The sequence below is a fragment of the Carcharhinus amblyrhynchos genome, chromosome 3 (genome assembly GCF_965287045.1).
Source record: "Carcharhinus amblyrhynchos chromosome 3, sCarAmb.v2.hapA, whole genome shotgun sequence".
Lineage (NCBI taxonomy): Eukaryota > Metazoa > Chordata > Chondrichthyes > Carcharhiniformes > Carcharhinidae > Carcharhinus > Carcharhinus amblyrhynchos.
In genome coordinates this window covers 77,798,407-77,822,261 of record NC_137326.1, presented here as the reverse complement: position 1 = coordinate 77,822,261, position 23,855 = coordinate 77,798,407, and the positions used below count along the sequence as shown (strand labels likewise).

At 41.1% G+C, this 23,855-nt stretch overlaps 1 protein-coding gene across 4 annotated transcripts in view; it reads left to right on the top strand.

Moving 5' to 3' along the window:
• The window catches only part of klhl30 (kelch-like family member 30), a 42,313-nt gene extending 19,577 nt beyond the window's left edge, over positions 1-22,736 (top strand). For 3 of the 4 annotated variants that reach the window (XM_080186355.1, XM_080186354.1, XM_080186353.1), the window contains exons 3-8: positions 10,841-11,003; positions 12,686-12,772; positions 14,572-14,727; positions 15,934-16,122; positions 17,318-17,463; positions 22,167-22,736. In XM_080186355.1, coding sequence (XP_080042481.1) covers positions 10,841-11,003; positions 12,686-12,772; positions 14,572-14,727; positions 15,934-16,122; positions 17,318-17,463; positions 22,167-22,415 — 990 coding nt within the window. In that variant the 3' untranslated portion in view covers positions 22,416-22,736. The remainder of the gene's footprint in view (positions 1-10,840; positions 11,004-12,685; positions 12,773-14,571; positions 14,728-15,933; positions 16,123-17,317; positions 17,464-22,166) is intronic. The other variant, XM_080186352.1, reaches the window with a different exon arrangement.
• Positions 22,737-23,855: the final 1,119 nt, after the last annotated feature.

Here is a 23,855-nt window from a genome sequence, read left to right as displayed (position 1 = left end):
CCATCCCTTTCATTATCTTATACATCTCTATAAGATCCCCCCCTCATCCTTCTAAACTCCAACGAGTACAGACCCATCCTCAAGCAATGCCATGAAAATAGCTTGCCTGCTGGACCTGACTGTCCCATCTCTTTTCAGCTGCTGAATTGCCCAAATCTTGGAAAATCAATGCAAGTTACATTAGTTTCCAAATATAAGGAAAGGGTTAGTATTTAAATATTCTAATTATGAATGTGCTTCTCCAGAGTGGGTTAGTGGGATGTCCAACACTATTAAAATGAAAAAAGGTTCATGTGTGATAAGTTTTGGTCAGCTTTGAAAAATTAGTGATTACATATTCCCCTGACCCTGCCTCCACTCCCTTGCAACTTTCCAACCCTCAGCTGTTTATTTTCCTTCTCCCGTAGTGTTACAGCAGGTAAACTCCTGCTGAATCTGTGTTTGAAGTCTGTTGTTTTTAATTGACAAAGGCTATACTTTACAGTTTGAATATACATGTAATTGAATAGAACTGAACTATGTCAGAGAGATGTGGAAAATGATCAGAGAGCTCCAATATCCTTATTACTGTCAGTATACGGGCAATGTGATGAAGCAGCAGTTGAAATGCCAATGGATTGCTGGGTTATATGAGTAGTGAATGTGTTGAAGCTTAAGCATGGGTATCAGTGTAACACAGGTTTGTTTTGGACTCCACACGTTTCATTAAAACTTATTGCCACCTAGCAAGCACTCAGAAAATTGCTTCCGGGGCAAATTGCCTCTAATGCATCTCATACATGATTAGCCTTGTTAAAAGTAACAGTGACTGGATATGCTTTGCTAGGCTAGTTGAACTTCAAGCCAGCCAGTACTCGGAAGTTAAAGGAACAATTGATCCATTCACCAATTATACACAAACATTAATTTAAAAATCATATTGTACCCAGTGAAAGAGCATTCATGTTGGAGAATGGCTCTGTGGATAGTGCTTTCTTGGTATCTCATTCAAGTGCCTATTCTGCTTCTGTGAGGCTGGACAGAAAATATTACATTGTGATGGCAAGGATAAAAGAGCTTGTCTTCGCTTGATGTCCAAAAATGTACTTTCGTTATGTGTCACTTAATATTATTCTGGTTGCTGCTCTGGCACTTTTGAAAGGACATTGCCTCACAGTCTTGAGGTACGGCTCCTGTAGACCATGTTATAGAGGCCCAAGACTATACTGTTCACATAAGGAGTTGTGTTCAGCCCTTCTTAGCAAATGATAGCTAGGCTCAATTGGTACCACATTTGCCTCAAAGGGTCGTGAGGTTAAGTCCCACTCAAGCATGTGAGAATATAAGCAGACTTATGGCTCGTTATTAGAAATATCAGCATTTGGATGAACTGCTGATAAAGGCACAGGCTGGATTTAAATATTCCATGTGACTATTTGAGGAACACCAGGGAACTATGCTAGTGTCAACATTCTTTCCAAATCATGAGGGGTCTGCACATAGGGAGAAATTATTCCTATTGATGGAAGGATGGAGAACCAGAGGACACTGATACAAAGTGATTGACAAAAGAAGCAATGGCGACATGAAGAAAACTTTTATTATGCTGGGGGTGGCTCAGATCTGGAATGCTCTGCCTCAGAGGGCAATAGAAGCAGATTCGATATGACTTTCAAAAAAGATTTGGATTGTTTTCTGAAGAGGAAAATTTGCAGGACAATGGGGAAAAGGCAGGAGAGTAGCAACAGGTGAACAACTCTTGCAAAGAGCCAGCACAGACACAGTGGGCCAAATGGCCTCCTTCTGTTTGAAACCTTTCTATCAATCAGGAAGCCTGTGGTGTAGTGATTGCTACTGCTGGACCAGAAACGCCGGGTTTGAGTCCAATGCCAGGGTTTGTTGGCCATGGAAGTAGCATTCAACAGGCTGATAATCTGCTCGGGAATCTTTCCACCATACCCCACTATTCCCCAAAGAGTAAATGTACTATGAGTATGAAGATGCACCAAAAAAAATTATCATCCTATTATTCTGTTTTAAAGGTTACTTCATCAAGTCATAGAGCTTTAAGATCATAAGACATAGGAGCAGAATTAGACCATTTGGCCCATCGAGTCTGTTCTGGCATTCAATCTTGGCTGATTTTTTTTTCATCCCCATTCTCCTGCCTTTTCCCCATAATCCCGTTCCCTTACTAATCAAGAATAAGGCTTTACAGCATAGGAAGAGCCCCTTCATGCTATCGTGTCTGTACTGCCATCAGCACCAACACTATTTTAGTCACATTTTCTCGCACTTGGTCTGCAGCCCATCCACCATCATTCACTGATAAATTTAAAATTAAAAAAAATCATTTTCTTATTCTTTTGTGGGATCAGATGTGCCTGCAAGGTCAGCATTTATTGCCAATCCCTAAATACCCTTGAGAAGGTGACGTTGTGCCTTCTTCTTGAACTGCTTCAATCCAAGTGATGCAGGTACACCCACAGTGCTGCTAGGGAGGAAATTCCAGGATTTTGATCCAGCTCTGTGAAGGAATGGTAATATAGTTCCAAGTGAACAGATGGTGTGCTGCTGGGAGGGAGATTTGCAGTTGGAGATGCCCTTGTTTTTAAGTGGTAGAGGTTTGGAAGGAATTGTCAAAGGACCTTGACAAGCTGTTGCATCTTCTGTATGGTACATGCTGTTGGCACTGTGCATTGACGATGGAGAGAGTGAATGTTTAAATGATGGATAGAGTGCCAATCAAGCAAGTGCCAATTGACATTCAATGGCATTATGATTGCTGAATCCCTCACTTTAAACATCCTGGGGTTACCATTGACCACAAACTGAACTCGACTAGCCATATAAATACTGTGGCTACAAGAGCAGGTCAGAAGCTAGGAATATTTTCCAAACCTGTCCACCAACTCCGAGGCACTTATCAGGATTGTGATGGAATACTCTCCACTTACCTGGATGGATGCAGCACTAACAACACTTAAGAAGCTGATACCATCCAGGGCAAAGCAACTTGCTTAATTGGTACCATTACCACAAACATGCACTCCCTCCACCATCGACACAAAAGGCAGTTGCATGTACATCTACAAGGTGCACCGAACTAACCAAGCTTCCTTAGGAAGCACCTGCCAAATCCACACCCACTATCATCAGGAAGGACAAGGGCAACAGATACATGCGAACATCGCCACCTGGAAGATCCCCTCTAAGTAACCCACCATTCTGAATTGGAAATATATTGCCATTCCTTTATTGTCGCTGGGTCAAAATCTTTAAACTCCTTCCCTAACAGCACTTGTATACACCTACACCACATGGATTACTGCAGCTCAAGAAGGTGATTCGCCATCACCTTCTTGGGAGAAATTAGGGATGGGCAATAAATGCTTTCCCAGTCAGTGACACCTATATCACAAGGATGATTTTTTTTTTAGAAAGTGGTTGCTTTGTCCTGAATGGTGTTGAGCTTCTTGAGTGTTGAAGAAGTTGCACTCATCTAGGCAAATGGAAAGTATTCCATCACACTCCTGTCTTGTGCCTTGTAGTGGAGATGCCGCATTGGACTGGGATAAACATGGTAGGAAGCCTGAGACACCAGGTTAAAGACTTTAACCTGGTGTCGTGAGACTTCTTGTCGTGCCTTGTAGACAGACTTTGGGAATTAGGAGGTAAGTTGTTCTCTGCAGACTTTCCAGCCTCTGACCTTGTAGCCACAGTATTTATATGGTTGATCCAGTTAGTTTCTGGCCAATGGCAACCCCATGATTAATTGTCAATCACTATTCATATCTGGATGTAGCAGGATTGCAGAGCTTAATAGAACATAGAACATAGAACATAGAACATTACAGCGCAGAACAGGCCCTTCGGCCCACGATGTTGCGCCGACCAGTTACAAAAACAATGACCCACTAGCCTATACCAATCCCTTTTCGTCCATAAACCTATCCAGAGATCTCTTAAACGCCCCCAAACTAGACGCATCTACAACTGCAGCAGGCAGGGCATTCCAATCCCTCACCACCCGCTGGGTAAAGAACCTACCCCTGACATCCGTCCTGTAGCTACCCCCCCTTAATTTAAAGTCATGCCCCCTCGTGCTAGCTTTCTCCATCCGAGGAAAAAGGCTATCACTATCCACCCTATCTAAACCCCTAATCATCTTATATGTTTCAATAAGATCCCCTCTTAGCCGCCTTCTTCCCAACGAAAACAACCCTAGATCCCTCAGTCTCTCCTCATAGGACCTCCCCACCATACCAGGCAACATCCTAGTAAACCTCCTCTGCACCCTCTCCAACGCCTCCACATCCTTCTTGTAATGCGGGGACCAGAACTGCACACAGTACTCCAAGTGCGGCCGCACTAGAGTAGTGTACAGTTGCAACATTACACTGCGACTCCTAAATTCAATCCCCCTACCAATAAACGCCAAGACACCGTACGCCTTCTTGACAACCTTATCTACTTGATTCCCAACTTTCAGGGATCTATGTACACACACACCTAGATCCCTCTGTTCATCTTAGTTGTAGAATCATTTAACTTTGTCTATTGAGTACTGCATTCACTGTTTGGCACGCAAGTAGTTTTGTATTGTTGCTTCACTTGGTTAGCACTTCATTTTTAGCTATGTCTGGTGCTGTTTTCTCTTGATTGAATCAGGGTTGATCCCATGGCTTGGTGGTAATGGTAGAGTGAGGGATATGTGAGGCCAAGAGTTTATAGCCTGTACTTAAATACTGTTCTGCTTCGACTGATAGAATAAATACAGATCTAGTAGGCTATCTCATTTAGTACAGGTGGTAGTGTCACATAGCACAATGGATAGGATTGTCAGTGTGATAATGGAACTTTGTTTCTACAAGCACAGTGACTGCTCTTATGTTATCGTCAGATGCATCTGCAACAGGTATAAGGTAAAAAGTGTATTATAAAAACACAAAGACAAAACAAAATGTAAATTTGTTATAGATATTTTATTCGGAGTAGAAAGTTAATATTTTCCTAAGTTTATTTTTCTTTTGTGGCTGTGAACAATTTGTATTTTATGCAAATTTCTTTAAGAAATTTCAAGTAAAAGAATTACCAATCCACTAACAATGAGAACAGCTTAGAAGAGTTTATACTTTTCAATCCAGGGACAGGGCAGATTATAGGCAAGGACTTTATTAAAATTAAGATAAATCCAGGATATTAAAGTTGGTCAGTAATGTGGGAGCAGATGAGACAAATGTAAAATTGTAGTGAGGATATTTGAAACACTGTCAAAAAGAATGAACTCAAAAGAGTGATGACACGAGGGCATGCACTTTTATTTTTGAAAGGATGATTTTTCAACATTTAGCTGACTGAAAATTTTACAATTTAAATTCAGACAGAGCAAACTGCTTAAAAATTCAAGGCCACATTCCAAGGTGGGAATGAGAAGCAATCAAATCACCCTCAGGGGAATGTGAAGAGAGGCATTTCTCTCATCCAGATACGCACCGACATAAGTAACTATCAATGAGATCAAAAATGCAGAGTGTCAGATATTGAAGCAATGGCTACCATTGATAGACACACTCAAAACGCCTTGGAAATACACAATGGATGAAGTATATCAAGGCAAAGTTGCCCAGCCACTATAGAGAGATTGCAAGTGACTAACATAGACAGTGTCAAAAAATTCTTTAGCAAAACAAATAGGCTGAATCTGCTTTACCTCCCTTTCTCTTGCCTGGTTTAAGATGTCCACCAGAAACCTACCACCGAACCAAGATCTTGTAATAATTGCAACATCTTCTACATCTGACCATATCCAGGAAAAGTAGTTAATAAATTTTCTCTTTCTTGGACTCACGAAAATCTTGTTTGATTGGCTCCTTTATTGCTAACGGTTTAAATAGTTAAATGCCGTTCTGATTTAGAAGAGGCGTACTGTCATGAAAAAAAAACTTAAACGTTTGTTGTGACTAACTGAGGAGGTTTAATAGAGAGGAGTCAGTTCACCTTCTCACCTGGGGCCGTAACAGTGAGAAATGTTTGAAATCATTTGATAGAATCAAAAATGCATGTAAACCTCAGATTGGAACTTAACAAAAGACTTGGACTTCAATGGAAACATTAGATTATTAGATCTGTGATGGAAAACTAACAGGTGCCCTCTGGTGGAGATATTACTGTGCTGGATAATTGAGCTACAGTAAGCTTTTTTAATGTAGGGTGGGCTTTGCCTTAAGAGCTGGAAGGTTAGAAAAATGGGTTTTAAAGAGATAGTCCTCAGTCAGCAGAAGGACAGGTTGCAATTTTTAAAATTTGATTTATTATGGTCACATGTCTTAGTATACAGTGAAAAGTATTGTTTTTGCACGCTATACAGATAAAGCTCATAGAGAAGGAAAGGAGAGAATGCAGAATGTAGTGTTACAATCATAGCTAAGGCGTAGAGAAAGATCAACCTAACATAAGGTAGGTCCATTTAAAAGTTTGATGGCAGCATGGAGGAAACTGTTCCTGAGTCAGTCAGTACATGACCTAAGCCTTTTGTATCTGTTTCCTGATGGAGGAAGATGGAAGAGAGTGCATGGGGTCCTTGATTATGCTGGCTGCTTTTCCGAGGCAGCACAAAGTGTTGGCAGATTCGATGGAGTTAACAAATGAGAAGGGTGGGGGACATAATTAAAGAATGAGCTTCTGTGACAAACACTGCATATTTTGTCTCATTTTTGCTTTGGTAGCTGTTCTGCAAAACATTAATCGTTGCCAAACTCTCTTTACACCGTCAGCCAAAACTGGAAAATACGTAATAGTTATGCATGTCCTTCGTGAATAACTATGCGAGAAAATGTAACACAATTTTCAAAGACACAGAGATTTTATGATTAGTTGAATTTAGGTTAGGCACATTGACCTTGAACAGGCACCAGAGTGTGGTGACTAGGGGAAATTCAGAGTACCTTCACTGCAGTTTTAATGTAAGGTTTACTTGCGACTAATAAACAACTTTGCATTTGACCAGTTTGAATTTATGAGATCAGATATTCTAAATGCAGGACGCCTCAGTAACTATTTTGCAAAGGTATTAAGAAAGTGTTTTGTTTTCTTATAACTCGCTGCTCATTCACTGAGCAAAAGAGGAATCTGGAGCCAGTCTTTCCTTTAACATTGATTTATTGACATGGCACAGATTTGTCTTCCCCACATGTGGAAACCGGCTCATGTATATGCTTAGGAAAAAATGCCCTAACCTTTCCCTAGTTAGTAACCATTGTTAGTCACTTATAACTAGAGCATGCATCTCATTGTGGCAGGATTGTAACATTAATCTGTTTGACTACAGACAGTTCAAAGACCTCTTAAAGAATACTTGATAGAAATCTTAAAAATTCAATAAGTACCATTTGTAATAAATCTACTTTTTTATTATAGTATGGAGAAAAGGAGTACATTCCCATACTTCTGTTGTATATATGTAGTTCGATAATCACTGACTTCTTTATTTATTAACTTTATTTCATATCCTTAACTTTAAATATGGTTTCATATGTGCTCTTTATACCATTTTTGAGCGATAAGTGAAATTTTATAAAAGCAACTGGTAGACCAATACCAAATCATGCAAACTAAAATTGCTGTTCATTTACTTGAGAGCATAACCCAATGCTTATTTAGATTTCAAGGCAAGGATATATACTCTGAGATCTCAGGAGAGTTCATTTAGAATGATCCATGATCTGAAAACCAACACACCTCAGGTAAGATACATTGTACATACTAATGATTTGGACGTAAATGTCAGAGAAAAAAATCAATAAGTTTGCAGATGACACAAAAGTTGGACACTCAGTTGATAGCGATTAGAATAGCCATAGACTGCAGGAAGATATCAATGGACTGGTCAAGTAGGTAGAAAGGTGACAAATGGAATTCAACCCAGACGAGTGTAAGGTAATACATTTGTGAGGTCAAAGAAGACAAAGGAATGCACAATAAATGGGAGGATACTGAGGGGCGTAAAGAAAGTGAAGGACTTTGGAATGAATGTTCATATCACTGAAAATAGCAGGACAAGTTCATAAGTTGGTTAAGAAGGCTTATGGAATCCTTTCATTTATTTGCTGTGGCATAGAATATAAGAGTAGAGGGGTTATGCTGAAACTATATAAAACATTAGTTAGTGCACAACTTGAGTATGATGTGCAATTCTGATCCCATTATAGGATGTTGTTACATTAGAGGTGATGCAGAAGATGTTTACAAGAATGGAAAGACTGGAAGATTGCAGCTATGAGAAAAGATTGAAGAAGGCTGAAAGGAGATTTGATTGAGATATACAAAGTTATAAAGGGCCTTGATAACCTGGATGGGCACAGCCTATTTACTTTAGCAAAGAGGTCAGTGTCTCGGCGTTATAGATTTAGACTTATTGATAGAAAGATTAGAGGGGAGATGAGGAAAAACATTTTCATCCAGGTGGTTGTGGGAATCTGGAACTTGCAGCCTGAAAGGGCAGTATGCAGAAACCCTCAAGTCATTTAAAAGATCTCTGTACATGTGCGTCAAGTACCTTAACCTACAGGGCTACAGATCAAGTGCTGGGAAGTGGGATTGGGGGGGGAGTGCTCATTTTTCAGGCGGTGCAGATATGATGGCCAGGTGGCCTCTTTCTATGCCATAAGCCTTCTATAGGAATATATGAAATAGGATCAAAGTAAGCCATTTGTCTCAACGAGCCATTCAATAAGGTAATAGGTGATCTGTTTATATTTCAAGTTCCACATTCCCATCTGCCCCGATAACCTTTGATACCCTTGACGAACTAGAACCTATCTACCTCTGCCTTAAAAATATTGTGACCCTGCTTCTGCCACCTTCTGAGGAGAATTCCAAAACTGTACAACCTTTGAGAGAAAATAAATGTCCTCATCTCTGTTCTATTTGAGCATCCCCTAATTTTAAATCTGTGTCCAGTTGTTCTGGACTCACCTACAAGAGGAAACATCCTTTTCCATGTCCACCTTGTCAATACCATTCAAAATCTTATATAATCAATTAAGTCATTCCTCATTCTTCTGAGGACTCCAGTAGAAACAGACCTAGCCTGTCCAACTTATCCTCATAAGACAACATGCTCATTCCAGATATTAATTTAGTAAATCTCTGTATTGCCTCTGATACATTTACATCCTTCCTTAAATAAGAGACCAAAACTGCACACAGTATTCGGGATGCAGAGAGGGAGGTGCGATTCTCCCATTCTGACCTGCTAATTTTTTGGTGGGTCGGGTTGGGAGTCACGTGCATGTGTTCCCGACGCATGCACGTTTCCCACTACCGGAGAGCAAGTGCAGTCGGGACCACACTAGAAACCGGCAATAAGGCCAGGTAAGCCATTTTAATGTGATTATTGGGCCTGGGACTGAATTCTGTGGGCCCGATAGCATCTCCCAGTATAAATTCACTCTGGTGAGATTTAGAGTAGCTCTCCACTTTCGGGGAACTAGCAAGAGACCCCGCTGGAGTGAAGGAGGGACAATCAGGACTCGCCCCAGGGTTGGGCAGTGGTGGGGGGGGGGGGGGGGGGGGGAGACGTGGTGCCCCTTGGGCATGGGCACCCTGGCAATACCAGCCTGTTCCCCGGCAGTGCTCAAGGGGTAAAGTGCCCATGCCCAGGGGGCACTTTGGCACTGCCCATCGGGCATGGGCAGTGCCAAGGGGGCTGGGCCTATTATGGGCAGGGCTTAGGGATGATCGGTAGGAGATCCTGCTGCCACTCTGCATGGGGATTGGGCTGGACAGCAGGGAGGCCACTGATCGGGGCGGGCTAGTGTGGGGGTGGTCTGCCTCTCATGGGGCAGGGGAGAGGTCTGCCGGCGGAGGGGGGTTTGGGGGGGGGGTGCGGGGCAGGTGGGTGCTGAAGATCAGGGTGCTCCAAAACAGGGGTGTGTCAGGGGTGGCCTGTGAATGCTGGCCGCGATCGGACCATGGGGGGGTTGTGGTTTGGAGGGGCAACACTGCGAGTGTTCTGGGCTGGTCAGCAATTGAGCTAGCCAGCAAACTGCCGGCTGATAATTTGGGGCCACTGCGCATGCACAGAGAGTTCTGGAACTGTCAGACTTCAGCGTGAATAGGCCTCCCTCCCCTGAGCTGATAATCATATTCCTGATTGTGATCTCTGCTTTGCACAGAGTGTAAGAGATTCGAGTCTGTACTCCTACTGAAAAACAATTGTGAATTACACCATTTTTCCCACCAATTCAGCACTTAGAATTCTTTTGGGAGAATCTCTCCCTTGATCTCTCCAATGCCCAGAATAACTGAAGCATAGCATTCTTACTTTTATGTTCAATTTCTCTTGCAATGAAGGACACCATTCCATTAACCTTCTTGATTACATGCTACACCTGCATACTAATCTTTTGTGATTCATGAAAGAGAACATTTAGATCTCTCTGCACCTTGGAATCCTGTAGTCATTCTCCATTTAAGTAACATCCAACTTTTTATTCTTCCTGCCAATGTGAACAACTTCACATTGTCCCATATTATGCTCCATCTGCTAGAGTTTTACCGATTCATTCAACTTATGGACATCCATCTGCAACTTCATTATGTCTTCTTCACAACATACTTTTCTAACTACATTTATGTTGCTGTATAATTTGAAGATTTAAAATAACTCCACCACCTTGCCCACCACGGAATCGGAGCAGGCACGGGTCCGACAACAGAACTTTCCGTTAATCTCAGGCGAGAATTTCCAGTCTCACTCAAGTGAGGTTGTAAAATCCCCCTCAATAACTTTAATATCTGCTCTGAGTGAAATTGTTTTTGTTTTTCATCCCTGACTTTCCTTATGTTCTGCTTTTAGCCTGAGACAGAAGAAACTGTTAGGCAAAGACATGACCCTGGTCTCAAGAAACTGCAAGAGGTCCTCGTGGTCATTGGAGGACGGGCAATGGATGACTCTGATGATGAAGATGAAGATAATCAGATCCTGTCAAGAAACAGTGCATTTTACAACATCAGGACCAGTGAGTTACATTGTGATGAGCGTGGATCATGTGGTGTATGCTCAGTGATAGCATTCTCTGCTGTAGTGTACATTAGTCACTGGGTATTCTGGTATATTTTGTTAAATATTGAAACGATATAGTATGTCAATGTGTTCAGACACTAGACACAGCTAATGTGTTGTGCTTTAGACCTTGGGATTTTTTGTATGAGATTATAAGATCGATTGGTAGGCAGCTCTCCAAGGCAGGGTTTTCTCCTGACTGAGGGGCAGGAGTTCCACCTTATGCCAATCAATGCTTTTTACAGGATAACTTCAGGCCATATATTCAATGCCTTTTGGAAATTTACTCCTGAATCTGCATCCAATACATTCTCGATCATAACAAGTCACTGTGTAAAAATATTGCTCGTTGCCTTTCCCCTGGTTACAAAGTTGCCTAGATCAGATGTCAGGTTTTCAGTGAAACATCACCTGACAGATGTGTAAGTTTGCTAAATTTAGAAGTGTTTTCTGAGGACTGGGAATCAGCTCATAGAATCTCATAGTTTACAGAGAGTTAAGAGGCAAAACTGGAAAACCATTGAAACCGATCTCTTGTGGAGAAATTCTTTGAAATGCTTTTGAGAAACCTATTGAGTAAACAATTCAAAAAGTGTTCAGGTCACTAGGGATCCCAGTCAAGATCCTGGGAGCAATGTATTAGGATTACAGTCAGAAACAGGGGAATTTATAATGGGGATCAAGGAAATGGTTGATCAACAAAAACATATTTTGATTCTGTCTGCCCAAAGAAGGATAAAAATAACACATCAGAAATGTGGGGGATCACGGTTTAGTGAGAGGGAGGACCTGAAGGAAATCAGTATGAGTGGAAAAATGGTGTTAGAGAAATTGATGGTATTGAAGGTTGATAAATCCCCAGGGTCTGATAATCTACATCCCAGGGTGCTTAAGGAAGTGGCCCTAGAAATAGTAAATGCATTGGTGGTCAACTTCCAAAATTCTATAGACTCTGGAATGCTTCCTACATTTGGAGGATAGCTAATGTAACCCCACTATTTAAAAAAGGAGGTAGAGAGAAAATGGGGAGTTATATACTAGACTGCCTAATGTCAATAGTGGGGAAAATTTTAGAGTCTGTTATCCAAGGATTTTATAACAGAGTACTTGGAAAACAGCATGGACTGAAGAACTTTAGTTATGAGGGAGGATTGGATAGGTTAGAGTCATTTTCTTTTGAATGGTGAAGGCTGAAAAGACAACTAGATAGAGTGGACAGAAAGGCCTGTTTCCTCTGAGTTGAAGCCTCCATAACCAAGGGCATAGATTTAGGGTAAGAGGCAGGAGGCTGAGGGGAGTTTTGAGGGGAAATGTGTTCACCCAGAGGATGGCAGGGATCTGGAAATACTGCCTGAAAGGGTAGTAAAGCCTGAAACCCTCATAATGTTTAAAAGAACCTGAATGTACACTTGAAGTGGTCTAAACACCAAGACACCTGACCAAAAGTGGGATCAGGTTGGATTACTCCTTGTCAGTTGATACAGACATGATGGGCCAAAGAGTTGTCTTCTGTGTTACAACTTTCTATGACTATAATTCTAATTAGTAGCAGCAGCCCATGATTTGAGTGAAAGATCTCCAGCGGCCTTGTAGATGGCAATGATGTGTTGCTGATAATCTGTTACCTTGTCTCTGCAGAGCACTGGTCCATTCTTCCAGACTTCCCGGATCACAACAAATGGGGATTCTCAGTCACAGCCTTAAACAATGACATCTATGTTACTGGTGAGATATCTGCCTCCAGAAATATTCAGGCGAAAGAAAGGAAGAATTTGCACTTGTATATCACCATCTACAGTTGTCCCACATTGCTTTCACAGCAAATGTAGTCACTGTGCTTTTCATCAGTCATTATAGCAGTCAATAAATGCAGAAAAGTAACATGATGAACAATGGGATGAATACCATTAAATTGTTTTGCCTGATGAATGTTGGTTAGGGCACTGGAAATACTCCTCACTGTTCAAATAGCATTGTAGCATTTTAATGTTCACTTATTTGCAAAGGCAAATGTGGCCCTGGTTTAACATCTCTTCTGAAAATAGCACTTCTGACATGAAATGTTACTTCAAACAATGCCCTGGAAGGGATTTGTTCCCATCATCCTTCTGAGCTGGAAGAGACCATCCAAGGTCGCACTAATAGAACTCTCTCATTCCTTTTCCATGGCATATCAAAAATCAGTCTTTTTTTTACTTTAAATGATGGTCAGTGTGATTATTTCAATGCTCAGACCAATTCAAATGCCCCCGCCCCTGCTTCCCTGGCTGGCATCAGCTAACTCTATGGATCAAATCTAGAACTTTCCAGTTTTCAGCACATTTATTCAGTGGCCATCGTGAGTTTTTCTTGTTTCAAGTCCAAAGTAGAGTATAGCTTTATTATAGGATTTAATGCCAATTTTACCCATCTTTGATCAATCCTAGCAGGGTTTCCATTATTATTGTAGTAATAATTTGACCAAAACCAAACAACCAGTGCAATTTTAAAGATAACTTGCATCCAGTGCAAGTTGAGTTTCACAATCTTTTGTGCTCGTCTAAAAGAAGATCATGCTTGTAACTGACCAGATCCCAAGGATGAATTTATCACCACCTTGTTTGTCTGCTAATTACACTCGTTTGCAGGTCTTCAATGAAGCTGCAAAAAATCCAGTTTCTTTAGGATTCCAGGACACTAACAAGAACATTTTTAAAGCTTTTTGCTTATCTTTTGCGCTAAACCTTTTTCAGCTGTATTTGACAAACTGCATCCATAGTTAACACTCTTAAATATATCAAGGTACATTTTTGTTCAGTGTTTGCTGATTATGTAAGGGAGTTTGAGGTTAAACTTAAGGGAAAGCACTTTATGAAACAGATACAATTTGTGCCAACTGCCTGCAAAGCAGGCATTCTACCCTCGAATGTGGCCAAAAATAATTATTGTCTGAAGGAACAAGACCAGTAGCTGAAGGTTCAAAGGGATTACTTTTGTACCAAATATCAGTTATTGCAATTGATCAATCCCAGGATTTAAGATGAGTAACTTACACTGAAGTAGGCAGTTCCAGGTATGTCACATGAACTGCGAGTCTCAGGTAAACAAAGTGTGAAAAACTTTCCAAGGTAATTGGAAATTGTGTGAGAGCATCAATATAGCTAAAAGAGAAGGACTTGGGCCAACACATGAAGCCCCCCAACTGTGCTTACCATATGTTTCCTGTGTTATCCTGCATGATAAGCAGGAAGTGAGAATCAGGAATAGGTTAATAGATGGATCTTCCAATTGGCCCCTTGGGGCTCTGGACACGATCTGTCCAAGCTGACTGGACTGAGATGTAGAAAATTCTTTAGGTATCTTTGTCAATTTGTTCAACTTCATCACAGCTATTAATCTCTGTCTTGGCACCTCCCTTTCCCAGTAAACATGTTACATATTACCAATAAAAAGCTACTGTTTTAAAAAATATACTGGCGGTGAGTTTCTTGAAGAAATATTTTTCCAAGATAACTTGACAAGCACTTTAACTCTCGCCTTTCCAGGAGGCTCCAGAGGCAGCAAGATAGACACATGGTCAACAACCCAGGCCTGGAAATTCCATTCCAAAGAAGGGATCTGGAAACCCATTGCTCCAATGTTAAAGTCCAGAACCAACCACTCCACGGCAGCATTAAATGGAGAAATCTACGCCATCGGAGGTAGCAAGCAGCAGTTGAAATGTGAATCTAGTGTAGAGTTCTGGGATGGAGTACAGTTTCTAAATGAAGCATTGCAGCTGAGCTGATTTGCACATCCTCCCTATGCCTGTGTGGATTTCCTCTGGTTGCTCCAGTTTCTTCCCACAGTCCAAAGATGAGCAGGTTAGGTGGTTTGGCCATGGTAAAATTGTCCCTTAGTGTCTCAAGGTGTGTAAGTTAAATGGATTAGCCATGGGGATAGTTATGAGATCGGGAGAGGGAGAAAGCCTGGATAAGATGCTCTGTTAGAGAGTTGGTGCAAACTCGATGGGCTGAATGGTATCCTGTAGAGATTCTATGATTCTAATGTTTCTTCCAGAAGTGAAGTGCTGATGTTTAAGTTCCAAAAAGTTTAAAAACTTAAGAACCCAAGAAATAGGAGCAAAAGTTGGCAATTCAGCACCTCAAGCCTGCTGTGCCATTCAGTAAGATTGAGGTAGATCTGACTGTGGTCCTAACTCCACTTTCCTGCTCGTTGTCTGATAACTCTAGACCCTTTTGTCAGTCAAGAGTCTGTCCAGCTCAGCCTTTCATATGGTATTAAATATTCAGTAGTCTCTAATACTTGCCAGGGGAGAGAACTCCAAATACTAACAACACTCTGAAAGAAGAAATCGCTCCTCCTCTCCGTCTTCACTGGGAAACTATTTACTTTGAAACTGTGGCCCCCTAGTTCTCGATTCCCGCTAATGATTTATTGGGAGGCCCAGGCATTCCATTCAGAAGCCCTGTTTAACCTTGGATAGACAACTCAAGTTTCTCCAGCTGTCCAATGAAACTCAAACTGACAGAAGTAGAAAATTATTTTTGGCTTTCTAGAAAACTGTGATGGTCAAGGATAACCGTAAGTGAAAGAAGTAATTCTGGTTAGATTTGACTCTGGTCAGCTCAATGTTACTGAGCTTCACAGAAAGCTGGAGACTCTCTATCTTACATGATAAAGGTTCCTTGAACATTCAGCATAAGAAGTGGTCTGTGGGAAACAAGAGGAATGAGGCAGAGGGTGGAATTGGTGGGTCATTCATCAGTTAGCAGAGAAGTCAGGAAGGAATGCAGGAAACTACTGCTACCTGGGTGCCTTTGGTAGTGATATAAAATATCTGAACGCAGTGGAAGGGATCAGGCTGTGCAATCCTGTATTAAAATTTGACGTTTTCTGAATTACAGGTACCACTTTAGATGTTGTGGAAGTGGAACATTATGACCCATATAATGATAGCTGGGCCTTGATAGGTCCCACAGTGAAGTACGTTACTAACTTCACTGTCACAGGATGTGTGGGCAAGCTCTACGTGATTGGGTCATGTGCAGCCAAGTACAATGTTCTCACTCTGCAGTGTTACAATCCTGTAATAGGTAGGTGTCAGTTCAACTCACAAGAAAGGAAGGAGACTGCAGTGCAATGTGGCATTTGATGACTGTCTTTAATTGATACACCCTATTTAATGACCTGCTGCTTTATCTGATTTGTACATATATTACACCATAATTTTATACTTAACCCATTACCTCTTCATTCCCATTCCATTCCTACTTTCTCCATTTGTTTTGTCTCCTTTCCTTGCTTCCTTTCGCAATGCTTTTCCACTCCATTTTCCACTTTATTCCTCATCTCTTACCTATCCATTCCTTACACTTTTCCTCATTTCTTTCTTTTACTTTATATTTCCTTTTATTTCTCACACTGTTCCTCTTCTATTGTTTTTCAGACTCTGTTCTTCCTGCTGTTTCTCAGATTCTGTTCATTCTGTTGTTTCTTGAGGATTTGCCTTTATTTGGAACTAGTTTAACAAAGTGGATACTGCCTTAGATCAGATCCTGGAGGATAGATAAATTGGGAAAGGAGTGCCCAACACTGCCTTTTCTCTCACCAGTTCTCCAGGAAGCAGAGAGAGAGGAACAATTGAGGGAGCACCATTTCCACACGTGATCTGATAGCTGATGGACAGCACCAAAGCTGAAGTTTGTACAAGTAGATGACACAGAAATGAGATATGGCAGAAAAACAGAACCGCATTCTAAAGTTGCTGTTTTCAATTTAGTGTTAAGGTTCTGTAAGCTTACTGGGTAACTATTGTTAGTGCAACACAGCTGTGGCATTTAAGAACAAAATACCAATACGGCATCTGATTGCTGGATTCAACCCATGCTGTAAAATTGTGTACAACTCAACCATATTTTCTTGTACAGAACTGAACATCTAATTTCCCTATTACCAAAGTTGCATTTCCATTATTCTGCTGCTATATGTTTCTCAGACTTGTTTCAATTTTCTCAAATATTGATTAGTCACCAGAATAGCTCATAATAACCTCAACATGCTCAGAAATACTGTTATTGGAGCTCACTGTGGATCCAGTCAGTCACCAGCGCTTAGTGATATCTTGAATTTCTCCATATTGCTCAGATTGTGTCACAACCCATTTACCTTCCTTCCAAGACAATGTTACTTTGGATAGCACTCTTCAAACTTTTGCAGTTTAGATTCAAGTGATCAAAATGACAGGCCCTTCTCTCTAACCCTCTCCTCTTTTTCACTTTGTTTCTTCAGATAACTGGAGTGTTATTGCCTCTCCCTTCATTCCCAAATACCTCTCTGCTCCCCGGTGCGTCTCCCTCGATGGAATGATTTACTTAATTGGAGACAACACGAAGAAGGTTTATGCGTACGATTCAGAAGCCAACATGTGGCAGAAGGTGTGAGTTGGGAAGTTGGGACGTGTGCACAATCAGACAAAATTTGACATTGAACCACAGATATTAGGAGGGAGAGGTATTAGGACCAGTAACCAAAATCTTGGTCAGAAAGGTGGGTTTTAAGGAGTGTCTTAAAGAGGGGAGAGGGGTAAGAAAGGAAATTCCAGAGTTTAGAATTCATACCAGTGGGATCTTCCCAGCGACTTGGGGTGGAATCAATGGGAAATCCATTGCCAGCAGCAGGACAACAATTAACAATGATTTAATGGTCAACATTAGACTTTTAATTCCAGATTTTTTATTGAATTCAAATTCCACCATCAGCAGTGGCAGGATTTGAACCTGGGTCCACAAAAAATTGCCCAGATCTCTGGTTTACTAATCCTGTGACAATATCACTGTAACACCCCTAGTGCAAGTTATGACGTGTGAAGGAGAGTTTTAGCTGAGCTTTAAATTTATGGAATATAGAAGAAAAAAAAAAGCATGGGATTAGTCCATTATTCTACATACGAATCAATCTGCCTTGGAGTTGTTATTTTTTCAGGTTTGAACAACAATTATTCAGCATTATCAATACATACCTGGATGAATTGATACATTATCAGTTGGGGAACATATGTAGTGGTAATCTCACATTTAATGCCTCCTGTTGTGTTCACTTCCAATTTTTGTTTAAGGCAGTATCCTTTAAGGGGTTGCCCCTTTAATTTGTCCTGCAATTTATTTGATTTATTTTAGTTGGTTAATTGTTTTAATCCAAATTTAAAATTAAAATAGGGTAATTTCACTGGATTGGTAATCCAATCCATAGACCCAGGCTAATGCTGTGGGAACACAGCAGCTGGTGGAATTTAAATTCAACCATTAACGCTTGAATTAAAAGTTAGTCTCAGTGTCGGTGACCATGAAACATAAGAACATAAGAAATAGGAGCAGGAGTAGGCCATCTAGCCCTTCGAGCCCGCCCTGCCATTCAATAAGATCATGGCTGATCTGAAGTGGATCAGTTCCACTTTCCTGCTCTCTCCCCATAACCCTTAATTCCCTTGTCTATCAGAAACCTATCTACCCGTGACTTAAATATATTCAGCGAGATAGCCCCCACCACTTCAACAGGCAGAGAATTCCAGAGATTCACAACCCTTTGAGTGAAGAAGTTCCTCCTCAACTCTGATCTAAACTGCACCCCCCTTACCTTGAGGCTGTGCCCTCTAGTCCTGCTTTCCTTTCTGAGTGGGAAGAATCTCTCTACCTCTACCCTATCTATCCCCTTCATTGTCTTATATGTCTCTATAAGATCCCCCCCTCAGCCTTCTAAAATCCAACGAGTACAGACCCAGTCTATTCAGTCTCTCTTCATAGGCTAGCCCCCTCATCTCTGGTATCAGCCTAATGAACCTTCTTTATCATTATCAATTGTTGTAAAAACCCATCTGGTTCACAAATCTCCTTAAATCTGCCATGCTCACTTTGTCTGCCCTATATGGGACTCCAGACCCACAGCGCTATGGCTCAGTTGCAGATGCCCTCTGACATGGCGTAGCAAGCCATTCAGTAGAACAAAACTGCTAGAAAGCCTAAAAATAAAAATAAATGAAACCAGGCAGTCGACTTGGCGTCAAACCAGGCAGCAGAAATGATAATGACAAACCCAGCCCTGTCAATCTTGCAAAATCCCCCTTACTAACATCTGGGGAAGTTGTTTCTTAGACCAGTTAAGCAAGGCCTGACATATTCAAACCAAACTTAAAATGTCATAAATGACATAACCAAACTTAAGATGTCCCAGACACCACCATCATCATTCCTAGGTATGTCCTGTCCCACCTACAGAACAGGTCCAACAGAGGAGGCAGCACAGTTAAATAGAGGGAGGAGTAGCCACTGCATCAAGACAGCATTTTATCAAGTGTGGCATCCTATGAAAGAAGAAAAAAATCATTAACTCATACTTTGCTGTGTAAGGTTTAGGGAGAGAATTCCAAATTATTGGGCTTTAATTGGCAGTTGAAGTAATCAAAACAAGGGGTGTGCAAGAAGCCAAAAACTAGATGTTCAGAGAACTCAGAGTTGATCACATGGGGGAGATTACAGAGGTAGTGAGGGGCAAAACCATGGAGGGATTTTAAAACAAGCATGATAATTTTATAATTTTGCATTGACAAAAGCAGTCGGTTACAAAACCACAATAGATCTGTGGATCCCTACGTCTCGACTCAAGTTGCTGATCAGCTTTGAATGGCATTAGAGAAAAGTGTCTGCCTGGCATGAATATGTGGAACTTTTGTAGGCACTGGTTCAACATCACCTTGAGTTGAAAACTATAATGTCCTAACTATGTTGGGGCTGTGGATTTTACTTAAAAAGAAAAGCTGTAGTTTGCACATGTTGATTCAAACAACAACATAACAGGTTTATGGAAGAGCTGCTCTCTGCAGTGCAAAATATAAAACTGAAAGTAAAATACAGCAGCCTGAACATACACCCAAATTGCATCACCATCAAATCGTGTGATCAGTTTTAAAGCAGCCTGCAACCTTTGTAAAACAAAACATCCCTCCCTTTTTACTCCTGTGGTCATGACAACAAATTATACATAGGATCAGTAATACTGTGGCCACAGTACCACGCACCATTATTTATTATACACAGTCAATAAGAAAGTCAATCAGGAGGACATCTATTTCTCTTTAGTTGTATATAATGTTCTGGAATTTGGCTGTCCTTTACCCTGGAAATATAATTTGGAACTTCATTAGACACTTCTAATGGGACTCATTCTGAATCATTCTCACTTGATAGATTAGTCAAGATCATCAGGCAACTCAAATTCAATGAAGTTTTCCGTAGTAGTATTCACAACACTAGAAACCATAAATGTCTTCTGGAGATGATTCTGAAAAGTATTTTCGAGATGACAAGCATTGGTCAGCATGGTGTCACCAAACTAGTTCATTTTTGGTTTGAACCATGTAAGAAATTGGACCTGTTTTTGCTAAAACTATAGCTGGTACCTGTTTCTCACTCATGGCATAATTACACACTAACATTTCATCTCCCTGTTGAAATGAGTGTTGTTTTGACTTTACTTCTTGTCTAGCAACTTGTGACTGTTGTTGATGCTGTACTATCTCTGAAGTTTCTAGAGGTAATAACAAATCAAACATTGTTTTCAACTTTCTCTTTAAGAGTAGCAATGCAGGTGAAAGTTGGGTAGTCATATGAGAGGTATTTCTATAAGATGACGAAAAGCTTATCAAATGATGATATAGTAAGATCCTGAGGGGACTTGGCAGGGTGGATGCTGGTAGGATTTTTTTTTTAATCCCCCGATAGAGGCTAGAACTAAGGGACACAGTTTAAAAATAAGGTTCCCGTTTAAGGCAGAGAGAAGAAATGTTTTCTCTCAGAATATCATGAACTTTTGGAAGCCTCTTCCCCAATGGAGCAAGATCAATGAATATTTTTAAGGTAAAGGTAGATAGATTCTTAACTAGTGAGGGAGTCAAAGGCTATTGGATGAACTGGAATGTGGAATTGAGGCTACAATCAGATCAGCCTTGATCTTATTGAATGATGAGGCTGGCTGTAGGGACTGAATAGTCTATTCCTGCTCTTAATCATATGTTTATATGTAGATGTTCTGATTTGCGCTGGCAGTGAGATTCTTCACAAGCAGAATGTACTCGGAAAGTTTAAGCTATGACATCCACCTACACAAAACATTAACCTTCTTCCTCCTGCTCCACTGTACTTTTGTTGCAGCAGGTTTAATTTAACTTTTTAAACTAATTCACGTGATTCATCTTTCCTCCATTTGTAAATTCAGAGATTAAGCAATCTTGTTTTTTTTCTGCTGCATAGTTCTCAACTTCCATTTTCAAGACAGATAAAACAATTTTTGTTTTTGATAAGAGGGAGTTCATTTGTTGAAAAGCTATTCTGAAGACTTGTTCTCTGACCAATCAAACCAGTTCTGGATATTACCATTTTTTAAAAAAAGGTTATTGGGAAGTACCAATACAAAGTTACTGCCCTTGAGAAGGTGGTGATGAGCTGCTGCAGTGTTTCTGGTGTAGTTACATTCAGATGGTTGTTAGGAAAGGAGTTCAAGGGTTTTGACCCATCCACAGTAAAGGAACATCAAAGTATTTACATGTCAGAATGGTGTGTGGCTTGAAGGAGACCCTGCAAGTGGCAGTGTTCCTATGCTTGTCTACCACGTTGTGCCATATGGGTTTCATAGAATTATGGAATCCCTACAGAAGGAAGCCATTCATCCCATCGAGTCTTCATTGACAATTTACCAGAATGTAGAAAGTCCACAACCAACAAACTTGGATCACCCTGCATTTTGATTGAATGAAATAATGTGCACTTTATTGGAAAGACAGTCATACCACATCCTAGCATTACTGATACATAGATAGTCAGACAGCACAGAAACAGACCCTTAACCCATCATGTCTATGCTGACCATCAAATACTAATCCACACTAATCCCATTTACCAGCACTTGTAAAACAGAAACATGAGCGAAGTGCAAGTATATGAAGATCAGCACAACCCATGATTCACTGTATTGCTATCCCATGGTTCATTCTTGTATTCCAACCAATACTCTATGATCCATTGCACTGATGTTCCACAATCTATTGCACAGATGTCCCATGATGCATTGTTTGGTTCTCCTCTTTCAGGTCCAGCTGCTCCATAAGTTGCATGAGAATGGGGGCATGGTGGTGATTGCTGGGAAGATCTACGTTACAGGTGGTCACTGGAAGGGGATGGAAGGAGACTACAGTGTGGAGTTGGAGGTGTACGATTGTGCTAAAGACGTGTGGACTATCGAAGGCTTCCTGCCACGCCCCTGGCTTTATCATGGGTCTTGCTCCATTTTCATTGACACATCCAGATGGACTGAACTGTTTCCAGATAGCAACACCTAGAGAAGCACTCTTCCTGGTCTATGCACCCTGTTGAGGACACTGCATGCACAGCACAGCATGGTTCATACAGTGAACAGTTAGTTGAAAAGAAAGGGATGTGACCCACTGTCCAAAGCAAGACAATGGGCTACACATGCTTGTTATTAGCAGCTTCGCCTACTTTAGTCTGAGAGATTTTTTTCTGAAGAAGCTACCAGGAGACCTTCAATGAAGTGAAAGAGCTGTAGTTACGCGGTCTTGCTCACCCTCCAATATGTCTGCCATCCAACATGACTTTGATCACTAGTTGTGCTTATTAAATTTGATTTAAGTGTTCAGCTAGTACACGGGAAGGAAGTGAGTTATTCAATATAAATGATCTCTTGGCAACCTGGAAAGAAACCAATAGTATTGCGGCCTGTTATCTCTGGAACATTCGTTTCAAGCAATCATTCAGTTACAGCTTATCTCTCCAAACAAGGCAAGAGTACTCCACATCAAAAGGACACACTTACACAGTACCCTTATTATGAAGAAGGTGCCCCTGCAGAGTGCCCCCTATAAAGAGTATTGATGATAAATAACTGGTAGCAAAATCCTTTCTTAGTTGTGTTATGTTCCTTTACCTTCAGTAAGATAATCCCATCCCTCCTATAGTGCCAGCATATTAAACTGCATCTTTCCAACTACTTTAACAGATATTTCAGAGTCAATTGTCCAACTTGAAATGGAAATCCCCTTTAGAAATTCAACATAAAATAGTGAGAAACTGGACAAATATTGTGTGGAAGCAGTACAACACAATAATACTTTTTTTAAGGGAAGAATCAGATCAAATTAACATGGGATGTGTGGTGTGTGGGGAGAGGGACTTGCGCTCCTATCCATTTATATAAGAACATAAGAAATAGGAGCAGGAGTAGGCCATCTAGCCCTTCGAGCCTGCCCCGCCATTCAATAAGATCATGGCTGATCTGTCGTAGCTCAGTTCCACTTTCCTGTACTCTCCCCATAACCCTTAATCCCCTCTCTTATCAAAAACCCATCAACCCGCGTCTTAAAAATATTTAGCGAGGCAGCCTCCACCACTTCAACGGGCAGAGAATTCCAGAGATTCACCACCCTTTGAGTGAAGAAGTTCCTCCTCAACTCCGTTCTAAACCGCCCCCCCTTTATCTTGAGGCTGTGCCCCCTAGTCCTACTGTCTTTTTTGAGCGGGAAGAGTCTCTCCACCTCTATCCTATCCATCCCATTCATCATCTTGTACGTCTCAATGAGATCTCCCCTCATTCTTCTAAACTCTGACGAGTACAAGCTAGTTTATTCAGCCTCTCCTCATAGCTCAACCCCCTCAACTCCGGTATCAGCCTAGTAAACCTCCTCTGCACTCCCTCCAAGGCCAAAATATCTTTGCGCAGGTGTGGCGCCCAAAACTGCACACAGTACTCCAGCTGCGGCCTC